This window comes from Giraffa tippelskirchi, chromosome 13 (genome assembly GCF_054371585.1).
Source record: "Giraffa tippelskirchi isolate mGirTip1 chromosome 13, T2T-mGirTip1v1.2.pri, whole genome shotgun sequence".
NCBI classification, from domain to species: Eukaryota; Metazoa; Chordata; class Mammalia; order Artiodactyla; family Giraffidae; genus Giraffa; species Giraffa tippelskirchi.
In genome coordinates, this window is record NC_137287.1 from 5,526,739 (window position 1) to 5,542,544 (window position 15,806).

General features: G+C 38.8%; 2 protein-coding genes across 12 annotated transcripts in view; one reads left to right on the forward strand and one right to left on the reverse strand.

The window, feature by feature from the left end:
- Positions 1-15,806, reverse strand: part of ZNF3 (zinc finger protein 3) — a 490,877-nt gene that overhangs the window by 191,566 nt on the left and 283,505 nt on the right. The gene's annotated exons all lie outside the window — the stretch shown is intronic.
- The window catches only part of LOC145531928 (cytochrome P450 3A24-like), a 39,127-nt gene that overhangs the window by 10,167 nt on the left and 13,154 nt on the right, over positions 1-15,806 (forward strand). For 8 of the 11 annotated variants that reach the window (XM_081555882.1, XM_081555889.1, XM_081555888.1 and 5 more), the window contains 5 exons: positions 453-552; positions 5,225-5,338; positions 5,587-5,675; positions 8,689-8,837; positions 14,893-15,020. In XM_081555882.1, coding sequence (XP_081412008.1) covers positions 453-552; positions 5,225-5,338; positions 5,587-5,675; positions 8,689-8,837; positions 14,893-15,020 — 580 coding nt within the window. The remainder of the gene's footprint in view (positions 1-452; positions 553-5,224; positions 5,339-5,586; positions 5,676-8,688; positions 8,838-14,892; positions 15,021-15,806) is intronic. The other 3 variants (XM_081555892.1, XM_081555891.1, XM_081555893.1) reach the window with 2 other exon arrangements.

Sequence of the window (15,806 nt, forward strand, 5' to 3'; positions counted from 1 at the left end):
TCTTTTGTAATCCCACTGTCACTTGCAGAGCATTCCGAATCTTCTTCCATTTGCAGAAATATTGTTACGTATTTATGATAGATGTGTCTATAGTTTTCATCTAATATTATATGCATTTTCATGCTTTGGGTATATTTTAAAAAATGACTGAGTAGATGGTCTCCCCTTAACTATTTTTTAATTTTCAGATAATTTGCTTTCTTCAGTTATTTACTAACCTAACTTCCTTCTTGATAATGAAATATATTAAACCTATACAAATTATGGAAAATGATGTAGGAAATACCCATATACCTACCACCTAGAATTAGCAGTGTTTTCACGGTATTTTTAATGATGACTTTAGAAGGATGGATTATGTAATGTTAAGATAAACATCTGGACTTCCAGGTATGGCTCCAGCTGCAGAAAATGGCTCATTAAGTTTAATCAGCTCTATTTTCCCTATACAGGATTTTTGAAGGTAAATATCCTCTGTTGGTTATCACAGATCCAGACATGATCAAAACAGTACTAGTGAAAGAATGTTATTCTGTCTTCACAAACCGGAAGGTAGGCATCCATTTTTTTAATTTGCAGTTTGCTTATTAGATATGCATTTTGAAATATGTTATAAATTCACAGGATGTTGTCAAAAGAGAAAAATACAGAGAGGCTGCATGTCATGTACCTTTCGTCTTGATTCCTCCAACGGCAATACATTGATTAATTAGAATACAATTTCAAAGCAGAAAACTGACATTCATATATCCACAGAGCTTATTGTGATTTCTTCAGTTTCATGCTACTCATTTTGTATGTTTTGCTCTATGAAAATGAGTCCTAGATGTAGATTTGTGTAGCTACCACAACAATCATTGTACAGAACTGTTCCATCCCTACAAGGTTCCTTCTTACTATTCTTTTATATTTGCAGCATATAGCTTGTTTTTTCTCCTTATCAGGGTCTTTAGCATGCAAATACTGCTCTTTAAATTTTGATGAGTGATTTATCAGTTTTCCCTTTTATGGATTTTGCCTTTGTTGTCAACTCCAAATATCCTGACCTAGCCTTAGGCGTTGCAGATTTTCTCCTATTTTGTCCCTAAGCATTAAATCATTTTATGTTTTACCTCTAAGTCTATAATCCATTTTGTGTTAGTTTCTGTGTAACATGTGAAGTTTTTTCTTTTTTTGCATCTAAATGTCTGAGTTGCTCCAGCACCATTTATGGAAAGACTATCCATTTAAAATAATTTATTTATTTAATATTTATTTATTTTACTTTTTGCTGCTCTGGGTCCTCGTTGCTGTGCTCAGCTTGAGCCTGGCAGTGTGCACATGTGGCCGCAGAGGTTAGCTGTGGGCAGGTCAGTGGAGTCGAGTGACAGCAGTAAGGACCGGCTTTAGGCATCTGAGCATCTGCAGGGGCCTCCAATGGTGTTTTGCACATGCGAATCAAAACAGATTGACTGCTGGTGTGGATCCTGGGTCTTATAGCATCAGCAGTGGCACTAGCTGGGCAGCTCTGGGGTTGGAGGCAGTAGGGTAGGACTCATGCAACTGCCTTAACACCATGAATGTTGAATTAAAGGTGGCTGATTGATCAGTTGATTGGCTGAAAGGCTACAAGCACTGGTCACTTTCAGTGGAGTCAGAAGCTGCACATAGCCCTTCCTTTCCCTTTCCTGTCCCTTCCTTCCCCTGCCTGCCATCTCTTCCTGGACAATCCAGTCCTAAACCCGAAGGTGGGCCACAGAAGGTGGGCAGCCTCACACATCAGGGTGGGGCCAGAGAAGGAGGACAGTGGCTCCAAGTCAGAGACGGAGTAGGGAGGGGAGGGTGTCCACAGGGATGACAGCCGGGCACTGGTAAAGTGAGTGTGAAAGTCACTCAGTCATGTCCAACTCTCTGTGACCCCATGGACTATAGAGTCCATAGAATTCTTCAGGCCAGAGTGCTGGAGTGCGTAGCTTTTCCCTTCTCCAGGAGATCTTCCCAACCCAGGGATTGAACCCAGGTCTCCCACATTGCAGGCAGATTCTTTACCACCTGAGCCACAAGAGAAGCCCAAGAATACCAGAGTGGATAGCCTTTCCCTTCTCCGGGGGATCTTCCTGACCCAGAAAAGGAACCAAGGTCTACTGCATTGCAGGCAGATTCTTTACCAACTGAGCTATCAGGGAAGCCCCTTTCACTTTCACTGATAAGGGAACCCAAAATACTCACTTGTGGTGGTGGCTCATAGGGTGAGAGGGCATCATGAGTGGAAAGGGATGGATTGTGGATTCGCTCCATAAAGGAGGATTGATCAAGTAATAATATAGAAAGGATGATGGGAGCCAGCATTCTCACCGTTGGAGAAGAAGTCACAGGTTCAGAGACTGAGAAACTAGACTAAACCCTGTGGAGTCATCGACTGAATTATCAGTGGAAATCTATGCTTTTGTATGTAGATAGATGACAGCAGGCCAGATAATGTAGACAGATGACAGATAGATAGATACAGATAAGGACAGATAGGGGTGTGTGTGTGTGTGTGTTTGTGTAGCTACAAAAGCTGCAAAAATACCTACTGCTTTCCACTGATTTAGTATAGACACCTGAGCAGCTGCAGGGGTCTGGGATGGGGTTTTGCACATGCGCAGCCCAAAAGATTGGGGCTGGCAGCCGGTGTGGATCCTGGGTCTCAGGGCATCACTGGCAGGAGCAGCTCTCTTGGCAGTTGAGGGGGAAGACAGGACTCAGGCAATTGGAGTCTGCTAATGTAGAACCCTGGGAAGTGATCAGCAGCAAAATTTTCAGAGGTTTTTCAATGACTGTGCTGGCAGTTGGTTTCATCATAGCAAAGTTTCTGGGGTTTTCTGCAGAGCAGGATACAGAGAACCATAGTCACTCCAGCTGCGTGGATGACACTGGTAGTCACGGCTCTTCTTCTTTGTTCCTAGTTGTCTCTAGATGTCTTGGCTCTGCTCGTCTCTGGGTGGAGTGAAAGCCAAGCAGGTCATTTGTGCAATGTTCTGAAAGGCTGGAGAAACTGGTCACTGATCATGTAGTCTCTTTTAGTCGTTTTTTATTTTTCCAGCAAGGAAAAATGTCTCAGGCTGGGGAATTCCCTCTTGATTCTGAGCAGTGCAGGCCTAGGGGAAGGGATGATGCAAACAAAATGCAACTCTTCCCCTTTCTCTTTTTATGAGCTATTTTCAAGTGTGCTCTGTTGTATTGCTGACGCTTCTTAGACCTATTTTCACTTACGGTGAGCTGTCTAATTGTGAGACAACAAAGGCTGGAGTCTCCACTCTGGTGATGAGTCTCCTATCTTGAGGATGTCACTTTAGTATTTCATCATTAAAGTGATACTAGCTGTAGGTCTTTTTGTAGATGCTCTTTATCAAGTTGAGGAAGTTTTTTTGTCTTCCTGTTTTGTGAGTGTTATCATGAATGAGTGTTGGAGATGTCTATTTTAAAACAAAATATAAATTTGAAATGCTGGAGTCCTGCTCCAGCTGGTCCAGGGTTCCCTCAGGATGGACGGCGTTGGCGATGCAAAAGACACAGCGAGTCTCGGTATTTCCAAGTGTCTCCTGACTTTATTGTTTTCAAGACAGCTTTTATATTTTTAGTGGTACATAGAAACAAATGTAAAGTATAGAGTCATATCAAATCAGCTTAATGGGTCAGCAGTTTTGACCCTTATCGAAACCGTTTGCATATCTTAGCTACAAAACGTTTCATTTTGTTTACATCATCTTCTGGCCTGGGGGCCTGCTAACATCTTGTGACTCTTTATTGATCAGAGTTGATCAGGCAGAACACTTTTGTATCAGGCACAGCAGATTATGACAGGGAAAGAATTCATTAACAGAAAGTTTCAAAGTACAAAGTAAAACCTGTTTTCGGTAATCTATCCTACGCCTTGAGCCTAACAGAAAAGAATGTGGTCCCATAAAGTCATAGAACAGCAAGCTGAAACAATGTAGCGCAAAGGTCAGTTCTTAGCAAAAATCACCAGCTGAATTAACAATTGTCTTATTATTTGTATTAAGGCTAAGCTCTTATTTTTATAATTCTTAAACTATTATATTTTTATTATGTAGGCTAAATATGTTAAGAGCAAAAATATAGGAAGTAAATATAGGCTAAGTAACAGTTTCATAAAGCAGTATTTCTTATGTTTTCTAATAAGCCCTTTCCTACAAAGGGCTCTGTGCCCATTGGGGCTCTCTGTGCGGAGGCTCTTAATGCTGTTTATTGTTAAGGAGCAGTCATGCACATTAGCTCCAAAGGCACAGGTGTATTTATCAAACAAATATGCTAGCAAGAGGAGTTTAGATTAACATACTTTATATCTTGGATAATCTTATAGGGTGCCACCGTTCAAGGGCCCTGTTGATCAAGGTTTCAGATTGATCTATTTTGGGAAAAGATCAGGAAAGGCCTTCTGCCTAAGTCACAGAAAATAAGAAAAGGTTTATTGTAGCAAACATCAGAAAGATAGATATCATCTTTAAGGTGAGCGCTGAAGCAGCCTTCCGAGATTTCCCTGAGGCCTGAGTTGCTCTGCTCGTCAGGTCTTCTCCTCATGACTCTGTCATGGGTGGGATCTCGTGAGCTGGTTCCCGGCATTGAAAGATTGAGGAAACTTTCAAACAGGCTGGCTTCATATGCCTGTCCCAAACTGAGAAACAGAGTTGTCTTCCCCCTTCTATTCTTGGGGGAAAATGTTTTTTTCAGAATGTGAAGGAGATTCATGAACTTTTGCGTAGTTAGTACTACTTAAAAAGCCCCCACCATGTCAGCGCATTCCTTTTTCCAGTTGATCAGGCTGTAAATATATGTAAAGACAGAAGTAATCTGAGGCAAAATGCAGTCTGTCAAGGCTATCTGGCTGGCTGTCACCAATCCCTTTATTCTCTGCATAGCCCAGGAAGATGAACTAGATCTTATTCCTGGCTTTCCCCCTGGAAGAACCCTTTCCATACTACGTGGGTCATTTGCTTTTAAAAGGAGATTGGAATATAGGCTGGAAACCACATCAAGTGGCTGAATGTCTCTTCCACATTCACAGGAACCTAGACATTCAGGATAAATGTTTATTGTGCATCTAGCATAGGGCCTGGTACTAAGTAGATAGTCACTAAAGATTTGTTGAATACATTGTTCCCAAATTATTAACAAATTTTCCACAACTGTTGAGACTTCCAAAACTTAGGTAGGGTAAAATGTGTTTTGCTTTCAACTCTAGGTTTTTGGTCCATTGGGAATTATGAAAAATGCTGTGTCTCTGGCTGAGGATGAACAATGGAAGAGAATACGGACATTGCTGTCTCCAACCTTCACCAGTGGGAAGCTCAAGGAGGTGAGAAAAGAAGAGGGTTTTCCATGAGCAACTTAAAGAATAAGATAGAAAATAATTCATATCCCTGTCCAAGGAGTGGTGTACCAAATTTGAGTTTCCTAAAATGGTTTTTATCTTCACGTCCGAGAAGAGACATCATCAGATTCATAATAAAATGTCACTTATGGCTCCATGCCCGTGAAAACCACGTTCTTCTAAAACTTGAGTCTCCACATTTACCTTCCGGTGCTGTTGTGTTTTGTGTCTAGATGTTCCCCATCATTAGGCAGTATGGAGATGTGTTGGTGAGGAACCTGAGGAGGGAAGCAGAGAAAGGCAAGTCCGTCGACATGAAAGAGTAAGTAGGGGTGAAGCTGCTGGTCCTCTGAGCTCCACTCTGTTGCCTGCCTTGGAGCCAAATTCCCACTGCTGAGTTACTCTAGTGACCAGACAGAAGTAGGTGTATGGTGTTACAACTCCGACTGGCCGGCCACCGAAGAATGAGTGTTGGCTCATCAAAATATCAGAAGATATCTTCTGTGTACATGAGCCAGGATTAACTTATCTACTTAATTGTCACCTTGGATATTCTGGGAGGCAAAAGTACACAGTTTGGCCTTAAATCAGGGAGCATGATGCCTCCATCTCTGTTGATTTTTTCAAGATTGCTTTGGCTATTTATGGTCTTTTATGGTTTCATATAAATTTGAGGATTATTTGTTCTAGTTCTGTGTAAAGTACCACAGATATTTTGATAGGGATCGCACTAGATCTATAGATTGGTTTGGGTAATATGGACATTTTGGCAATATTAATTGTCCCTATCCATATACATGTAATATCTTTCCGTTTGTTTGTATCACCTTCAATTTTCTTCGTCGTTTTATAGTTTTCATAGTATAGATCTTTCACCTCCCTGGTTACGTTTATTCCTCGGTGTCTTAATCTTTTTAATGTGATTTTAAACAGGATTGTTTTATTATTTTCTCTTTCTGATAGTTCTTTACTACTGTATAGAAAAGCCCCAGATTTGTACATATTAATCATGTACCTGCCACTTTACTGAATTTATTTATTGTAGATTTTTGGTGGAACTTCAGGGTTGCCTATATAAAGTATTGTTTCATCTGCAAATAGTAATAGTTTTACATGTTCCCTTCCAATTAGGATGCCCTTTCTTTCTTTCTCTTGTCTGCTTCCTGTGGCCGGGACGTCCCATAGTCTATGGAATAGAAGGGGAAAGAGTGGGCATCCTTGTCTTGTCCCTGATCTTAGAGAGTACTGGCGTAAAAGAGACACACATCAATTGAGTAAAATTGATAGCCCCAAAATAAACTCATATACTTAGAGTCGATTAATCTGTGGTAAAGAAAGCAAGAATATACAATGGAGAAAAGACAGTCTCTTCAATAAGTGTACTGGGAAAACTGGACAACTACATGTAAAAGAATGAAAATACAACATTTTCTTATACCCTATAGAAAAACAAACTCAAAATGGACTAAAGATCTAAATGTAAGTCTGGAAACCATAAAAATGGAAAAGAAACAATAGGCAGAATGTTCTTTGACATAAATCATAACAATATGTTTTTGGATTTAACCCTTAAAGCAAACAAGAGCAAAAATAAAGAAATGACCTAATTTTTGACTTTTATCTAATTGAACTTAAAAGTCTTTTACACAGTGAAGTAAAATATTGATAAGCTGAAAAGACAGCCTAGTAAATGGATGGGAGAAATAATTTGCAAATAACGTGATGATAAGAGATTAGTATCCAAAATATATAAATGTCTCATACAACTCAAAATCTAAATAGCACAAGCCAATGAAAAATGGGCAGAAGATCTTAATAGACATTTTTTTCAAGGGAAGGTATACAGTTGAAAAGATGTTGAACATTGCAAATCATCATAGAAATGCAAATCAAAATCACAAAATCAGTCAACATCTGTAAGTTTGGGTGAGGATGTGGAGAAAAGGAAACCCTGGTACAAGGTTGGTGGAATATAAATTGATGCAGCCACTGTGGGAAACCATATGGAGGTTTCTCCAAAAACTTAAAGAGAACTATTATCTGTGTTCCATCATATCCCACTCTCTTTGACCCCACAGACTGTAGCCCACCAGGCTCCTCTGGCCATGGGATTTCCCAGGCAAGAATACTGGAATGGGTAGCCATTCCCTTCTGCAGGGGATCTTCCTGACCCAGGGATCAAACCCAAATCTCCTGCATTGCAGGCAGTTTCTTTACCACTGAGCCACTCAGGAAGCTAAGAACTGTCATATGATCCAGCAGTTCCACCCTGGGTATACATCCAGTGAAAATGAATACACTTAATTTGAAAAGGTACACGCACCCCAATGTTTACATCAGCTTTATTTACAATAGCCAAGATACGGAAGCAACGTAAGTATCTGTCAGTAGATGAATGCTTAAAGATGTGCCACATGCGTGTATACACACACACCCCCCACAAGAAATATTACTGAGCCATATAAAAGAATGAAACTGTGCCATTTACAACAACATGTATGGACCTAGAGAGTATTATGTTTAGTGAAATAAGTTAGACAGAGAATGACAAATGTTGCATGTTATCATGTTATGAGGAATCTAAAAATAAAATGAATAAATATCAATATAACAAAACAGAAACAGACTCACAGTGTAGAAAACAAACTGGTGGTTACCAGTGGGAAGTAGGAAGGGGAGTGCAGATAGAATAGAGGATTGAAAGGTACAAATGACAATGTATAACAATTGTGCTACAAGGATAGATTGTACGTAACAAGGAATGTATTCAATATTTAATAATAACATTAAATGAAGTATTTAAAATCGCTCTTCCACACCTGAAACTAATGTGATATTGTATATCAACTCTGCTTTTGCACTAAAGGGGAATCAGCTCTGAGCTTAATTCTGTGGTGAGGTGAGACCCAGATCAATGTCCCCTTTCTTGACTCCCCAGGAAGAGTGAATTTACTCCCTTTGCTCTGCTCAGACACAGTCCTACAGCTATTATTGCCTGTAGTCAAAGCACACTACTGTACTTTGTCTGATTATGGGTTCTGTCCTTCTATGACTGAGCTCCTTGAGTTTGGTGGTGGTGGGGTCTAACTTGCCTTAGTGTCCCCATCCCCCCAGCACAGGGGCAGTTGCATCATTCACACCTCATACACCTCTCAGGAGTGAGTGATAGTAGCAGACAGTCTTCCATGATCCAGCAGGTGGTTCTGAGAGAGTGTGGCTCTTGACCTGTCTTGCCTGGGCATCTGATTTTATGTGATTTTCTTGTTGACTGTGTTGGATATGAATAGTCCGCTGGTCCCGATTTTAACTGCCTGTGTTTATCTTTCTCCACTCAGTGTCTTTGGGGCCTACAGCATGGATGTGATTACTAGCACATCATTTGGAGTGAATATTGATTCCCTTGGCAACCCACAAGATCCCTTTGTGGAGAATGCCAAGAAGCTCTTAAGATTTGATATCCTTGATCCATTTCTTCTCTCAGTAGGTAAGTGTCCTACTACATTTCTTTTTCTGTATTCCTCCCTCTGTCCCTTCTTCCCTCTTGTTCTTTCTTCCTCCCTTTCTTCTTCCCTCCCTTCCTTCCTTCTTTTTCACAGGTTTATTGAGATATAATTCAATACCATCAATTCACCGATTTAAAATATACAATACAATGGTTGTTACAACCTAAGTGTCCATGGATGGATAAATGGAGAGGGAAAATGTGGTGTGTATACACACACACATACACACACACACACACACACACCAGGATACTATTCAGCCATAAAAAGAAAGGAAATCCTGCCATTTGCAGCAATGTGTCTGGATCTCAATGGAGGGTATTATGCTTAGTGAGATAAGTCAGACAGAGAAAGGCAAAAACTTACATGTTGAATCAAAGGAAGAAATCCAAACTCATAGAAAAATGATGTCAGATTTTTGGTTACCAAAGACGGTTTGGGAGATAGAATTGGATGATGGTGGTCAAAAGGTACAAATTTCAGTTATTACTTAAATCAGTACTCCTGGTGTAATTTACTTACAGCTATCCTGTTGTCTCAGCACCACTTATTGAAAAGATTGCTTTGTCTCCATTGAATGGTCTTGGAAACATTTTCAGTGTTCAGTTGACCATAGGCATATGGGCTTATTTCTGGACTCAAAACTCTATTCCATGAATCTATATGTCCATCCTTGGGCCAGAACCACTTTGCCTTGATTAATGTAGCTTTATGGTAAGTCTTAAAATTAGGAAATGTGAGTCTTTATAACTTTATTATTTTTTTCAGGAATGTTTCGTCTTGCAATTTCATATGAATTTAATCTAAGATAGTCAGTTTCTTCAAAGAGGTCAGCTAGAGTTCTGAAAGGAAATGCCTTATATTAGTCAATTTGCCATCTTGACAATATAAATGTTGTCATTTATAAACATGAACATGGCATGTTTTTCATTTACTTACATCTTCTTTAATTTAGTTCAACAAGGTTTTGTGGTTTTCAGAGTGTAAATCTTACATCTTTTATTTTATTCCTACTTGTTCTATTCTTTTTGATGTTATTATAAATGGATTTGTTTTTTCAATGTGATTTTCAGATTATTTTTTGCAATGTATAGAAATACAGTTTATTTTGATCTTGTATTTTGAAACCTGGCTGAACTTGTTTATTAGTTCTAATAGGTTTTTAGTGGCTTTCTTAGGATTCCCTGTGTACAAGATCATGTTATCTGATGATAGAATTGTAGTCTTCATTTCCTATATGGATATATTTTCTTTAATTTTCTTGACTAATTCTTCTGGTTAGAATGTCAGGTACAGTTTTTAGTAGAAGTGGTGAAAAAAGCTTCCTTGTCTTATTCTTAACATTAGAGAAAACCATCCAGTTTTTCACTATTAAGTATTAGTGTTAACTATAGTTGTTAACTATGGGTTTTTCATAGATTCCTTTTATCAGGTTGATGAGAGACCCCTCTGTTCCTGTTTGCTGAGAGTTTTTTTAGTCACAAGTGTGTATTGGATTTTTGTTACATGCTTCTTATGCACATTTTAGATAATTGTGTGGTCATTGTTTATTACTCTGTTGAAATGTCATATTATACAACCTTGCATTCCTGGGATAAAGTGTACTTATATATGATGTATACATCTTTGTATATGTTAGTAGGTCCAGTTTGCTAGTATTTTGATGAGGGTTTGTGTACCCACGGTCATGAGATACGTTGGTCTGTAGTTTTCTTTTCCTCTACTGTCTTTCTCTGTTTCTCACACCAGGTTAATACTGATCCTGAAGAATGACTTTCAAAGTATTCTGTCATCTTCTAATTGTTGGATGAGTTAGTGAAAAATTGGTATTAATTCTTTAATTATTTGAGTAGTATTCAGCATTGAAACCATCTGAATCTGGGCTTTTCATTGTCAAATTGTGGGTAGTTTCTTGATTATCAAATCAAGATATTTCTTGTATTTCTTATAGGTCTATTCACATTGTCTCTTTCTTTTTGAGTAGTTTATGTTTCATATTTTTCCAATTAATTAATTAATTTTAATTGGAGGATAAATACTTTACAATATTATGAGGCTTTTTGTCATCCATCAACATGAATGAGTCACAAGTATACATGTGTCTCCCCATCCTTAAATCCCCCTCCCAATCCTCTCTGCACCCTATCCCTCCGGGTTATCCCAGAGCACCAGCTTTGGTGCCCTGCTTCATGCATCGAACTTGCACTGGTCATCTCTTTTACATATGCTGATGTACATGTTTCAGTGCTATTTTCTCAAATCATCCCACCCTTGCCTTCTCCACTGAGTCCAAAAGTCTCTTCTTTACATCTGTCTCCTTTGCTGCCCTGCATGTAGAATTGTCAGTACCTTCTTTCTAAATTCCATTCGTATGCATTAATATACAGTATTTTTCTTTCTTTTTCTGATTTATTTCACTTTGTACAATAAGCTCCAGGATCATCCACCTCATTAGAACTGACTCAAATGCATTTATTTTATAGTAAGTAATATCATATTGTGTACATGTACCATAATTTCCTTATCCATTCATCTACCGATGGACATCTAGGTTGCTTCCATGTCCTAGCTATTGTAAATAGTGCTGCCATGAACTTTGGTGGTACCTGTGTCTCTTTCAGTTCTGGCTTCCTTGGGGTGTATGCCCAGCAGTGGGATTGCTGGGTGGTATGGCAATTCTATTTTCAGTTTTTAAAGGAATCTCCACACTGTTCTCCATAGTGGCTGGACCAGTTTGCATTCCCACCAACAGTTTAAGAGAGTTTCCTTTTCTCCACACCCTCTCCAGCTTTATTGTTCGTAGACTTTTTGATAATGGATATTCTGACCCGTGTGAGATGATACCTCATTGTGGTTTTGATTTGCAGTTCTTTAATAATGAGTGAAGTTCAATATCCTTTCATGTTTTATTAGTCATCTGTATGTCTTCTTTGGAGAAATGGCTGTTTAAGTCTTTTGCCCGGTTTTTGATTGGGTTGTTCATTTTTCTGATATTTTGCTGCATGAAATGCTTGTATATTGTGGAGATTAATTATCTGTCAGTTCCTTAATTTGCTTTTATTATATTCTCCCATTCTGAGGACTGTCTTTTCACCTTCCTTATAGTTTCCTTCACTGTGCAAAAGTTTAATTAAGTCCCATTTGTTTATTTTTTTTATTTCCATTACTCTGGGAGGCCAGTCATAGAGGATCTTGCTGTGATTTATGTCAGAGAGTGTTCTGCCTGTGTTTTCCTCTACTTATAGTTTCTGGTCTTATATTTAGGCCTTTCATCCATTTTGAGTTTATTTTTGTGTATGATGTTAGAAAGTGTTCTAGTTTCCTTCTTTTACACGTAGTGAACCAGTTTTCCCACCACCAATTGTTGAAGAGACTGTCTTTTCTCCATGGTATATTTTTGCCTCCTTTGTCAAAGATAAGTTGTCCATAGGTGCATGGATATACCTCTGGACTTTCTAATTTGTTCCATTGATCTACATGGATTTCTCTTTGTGCCAGTACCATACTGTCTTGATGACTGTAGCTTTGTAGTACAGTCTTCTCTGGTGGCTTAGACAGGAATGAATCTACATACAATGCAGGAGACCTGGGTTCAGTTCCTGGGTTGGGAAGATCCCCTGGTGAAAGAAATGGCAACCCACTCCAGTATTCTTGCCTGGAGAATCCCATGGAAGCCTAGCAAATCTATACACCATGAGGGCACAAAAAGTCGGACAGGGCTGAGCAACTAACACTCTCACCTTCTTTCAGTCTAGTCTGAAGTCAGGAAGGTTGATTCCTCCAGTTCCATTCTTCTTTCTCAAGATGGCTTTGAAAGCATTTCCTCTAAAATCAGGAACAAGACAAGGGCCTCTACTCTCACCACTAGTATTCGACACAGTTTTGGAAGTCCTAGCCACAGCAATCAGAGAAGAGAAAGAAGTAAAAGGAATCCAGATTGGAAAAGAAGAAGTAAAATTCACACTGTTTGCAGATGACATGATCCTGTACATACAAAACCCTAAAGATGCCACCAGAAATGAATATAGTAAAGTCTTAGGATATAAAATTAATGCACAGAATCCCTTGCATTCCTATATACTAACAATGAAAAATCAGAAAGGAAAATTAAGGAAACAATCCCATTCATCTTGCAACAAAAAGAATAAAATAGTTACGAATAAATTTACCTAAAGAAACAAAAGTCATGTATACAGAAAACTATAAAACACTGATGAAAGAAATCCAAGATGATACAGATAGAGGAAGAACTATACCATGTTCTTGGATTGCAAGAATCAGTATAGTAAAAATGAGTATACTACCCAAAACAATCTATAGATTCGATGCAATCCCTATCAAACTACCAACGATATTTATCACAGAACTAAAACAAATAATTTCACAATTTTTATGGAAACACAAAAGACCCTGAATAGCCAAAGCAATCTAGAGAAAGAAGAATGAAGCTGGAGGAATCAACCTTCCTGTTTAATAATTTTTAATAGAAAAATTCAGATTGTCTCTTTCTTTTTGAGTTAGTTTCTGTACTTCATGTCTTTTAAGGAATTTGTCCACTTCCTCTAAGTTATCTAATTTATTGGTGGGTCTTGTTCCTAGTATTCCTTTATCATTCTTCTCACTTTTAATGTCACCAGTAATCTCTCCTCTTTCATTGTGATGCTACACATTTGAGTTCTCCCTCTTTCTCTTTATTTTATTATATTTATTTTTTGGTCAATCTAGCTTAAAAAGGCTTCCCTGATAGCTCAGATGGTAAAGAATCAGCCTGCAATGCAGGAGACCCTGGTTCAATTCCTGGGTCGGGAAGATCCACTGGACAAAGGGATGGGCTACCCAGTCCAGTATTCTTGGGCTTCCCTTGTGGCTCAGCTGGTAAAGAATCCGCCTGCAATGCAGGAGACCTGGGATCAATCCCTAGGTTGGGAAGATCCCTTGGAGAAGGGAAAGGCTACCCACTCCAGTATTCTGGCCTGGAGAATTCCATGAACTGTATAGTCCATTGGGTTGCAAAGAGTCAGACACAACAGAGCAACTTCCACTTCACTAGCTTAAAAGTTATTTTCAAAGAATCAGCATTTAGTTTCATTGATTTTCTCTATTGTTCTTATTGTCTCTATTTCATTAGTTTCTGCTGTTGTCTTGATTACTTTCTTCTTTTGTCTAGATTTATGTTGAGTTTGCTCTTCTTTTTTCAGTGAGTTAGGGTGGATATTTAGGTTCATGACTTGAGATCTTTGTTCTTTTTAAAAGTAAACATTTGTAGCCTTAAACTTTTCCATGAGCAATGTTTTTCCTGTGTTCCATTCATTTTGGTAAGTATTTTTCTTTATTTCAAAGTAATTCCTGGTTTCATTTTGATGTAGTATACAGTTCAGTTCAGTCGCTCAGTCGTGTCCGACTCTTTGCGACCCCATGAACCGCAGCACGCCAGGCCTCCCTGTCCATCACCAACTCCCGGAGTCTACCCAGACCCATGTTCATCGAGTCGGTGATGCCATCCAACCATCTCATCCTCTGTCGTCCCCTTCTCCTCCCGCCCCCAATCCTACCCAGCATTAGGGTCTTTTCCAACAGCTCATTGGTTATTTAGGAATGTATTGTTTAATTTCCATTATTTGTGAATTTCCCAATTTTTGTTATTGATTTTTAATTTAATTCCATTATGGTTGAAAGACATATACTGTTTTATTTCTATCTTTAATTGTTTTTTGAATTAAATGGTTAATTAGAGTAGCAGACTATAGTGTGGTTTATACAAAGAGACTCTAATCAAATAGATAAAAAACTACCAAGTTAAGGAAAATAATTCTGTTTCCTTGATCATTCCAAAAGGCAGAAGGGACCACTGATTTCACTACTATAGTGAAGGCCCCATAGGTGGGCTTGGCCTTGCTCAGTCACTGGCTTGGAAGTCTGAGCAAAGGTCACAGTGGGGGTAATTCTGGTTGAGAACCTCTGATAGATAGAGCCAATTATACCTGCTGTGTGAATTTTGATTTTTTACTGTGCTTTTCTTTTATGTTTTCTCTTCAGTACTCTTTCCATTCCTTATCCCAATCTTTGAAGTATTAAATATCACCATGTTTCCAAAAAGTGCTGTGAATTTTTTGGCAACATCCGTAAAAAAGATTAAAGAAAGTCGCCTCAAAGATACTCAAAAGGTAAAATCTGGTGGTGGTTACATGAGGGTGTTCACTTTTTGAAAATTTATTTACCTCCACACATATGATCTGTGCACTTCTCTGCAGTTTTTAAAAGATAGGTATAGAAGTATAGATTTTAGAACTGGGGAGTTATTAATATATCACTGTGGAGGGATGAGGGAGGTGGAGGTTGGGGAAGAAATAAGAAAATGAGCCAGAGAGTGATGTTTAAATTTAATAGGAGGAATGCATATTAGTATGTCATTGCATATGTATTGTTGAGATAAAAGCTTTACCACTTCCATTCAATAAACTGTGAAAGGATAAGAATTAGTTTAAAAATGATTTTACTGATATTATAATTTCCCCAGTGTTATACTGGTAAAGAATCCACTTTGATTCCAAGACTCCTATTTTATAGGTTGTGCAGTAGAAAGCCCCATCAGTCAGTTGGTGGAGTGACTTCTGTGTTAAATTGGAGCCCTCTCCTAGTCTGGCGTGGACAGGGGTCTTCTCTGGGCCATGAGGCTGCAAGCTGGTTAACCCACCTTCACCTCCATGAGACCTGAGACACAAGCTTGTCTGCAGGTCAGGGGAACAGAGGGTTTTGTATCCAAGATGTCACTGAAAAGGGTCAAGGCCTGGAAGATGCTTCTATAACAGCTGCCAATGTACTTTTCACATGTGAGGGGATTAATTTGTGTGGTAATTCATCAGGAATTAAAATTGGAAGGAAAAAAAGGATCAAAGTCATGGACTTTCTCCTGAACAAACAGGTGTGACAGAAGAGACAGCAGGCAACTC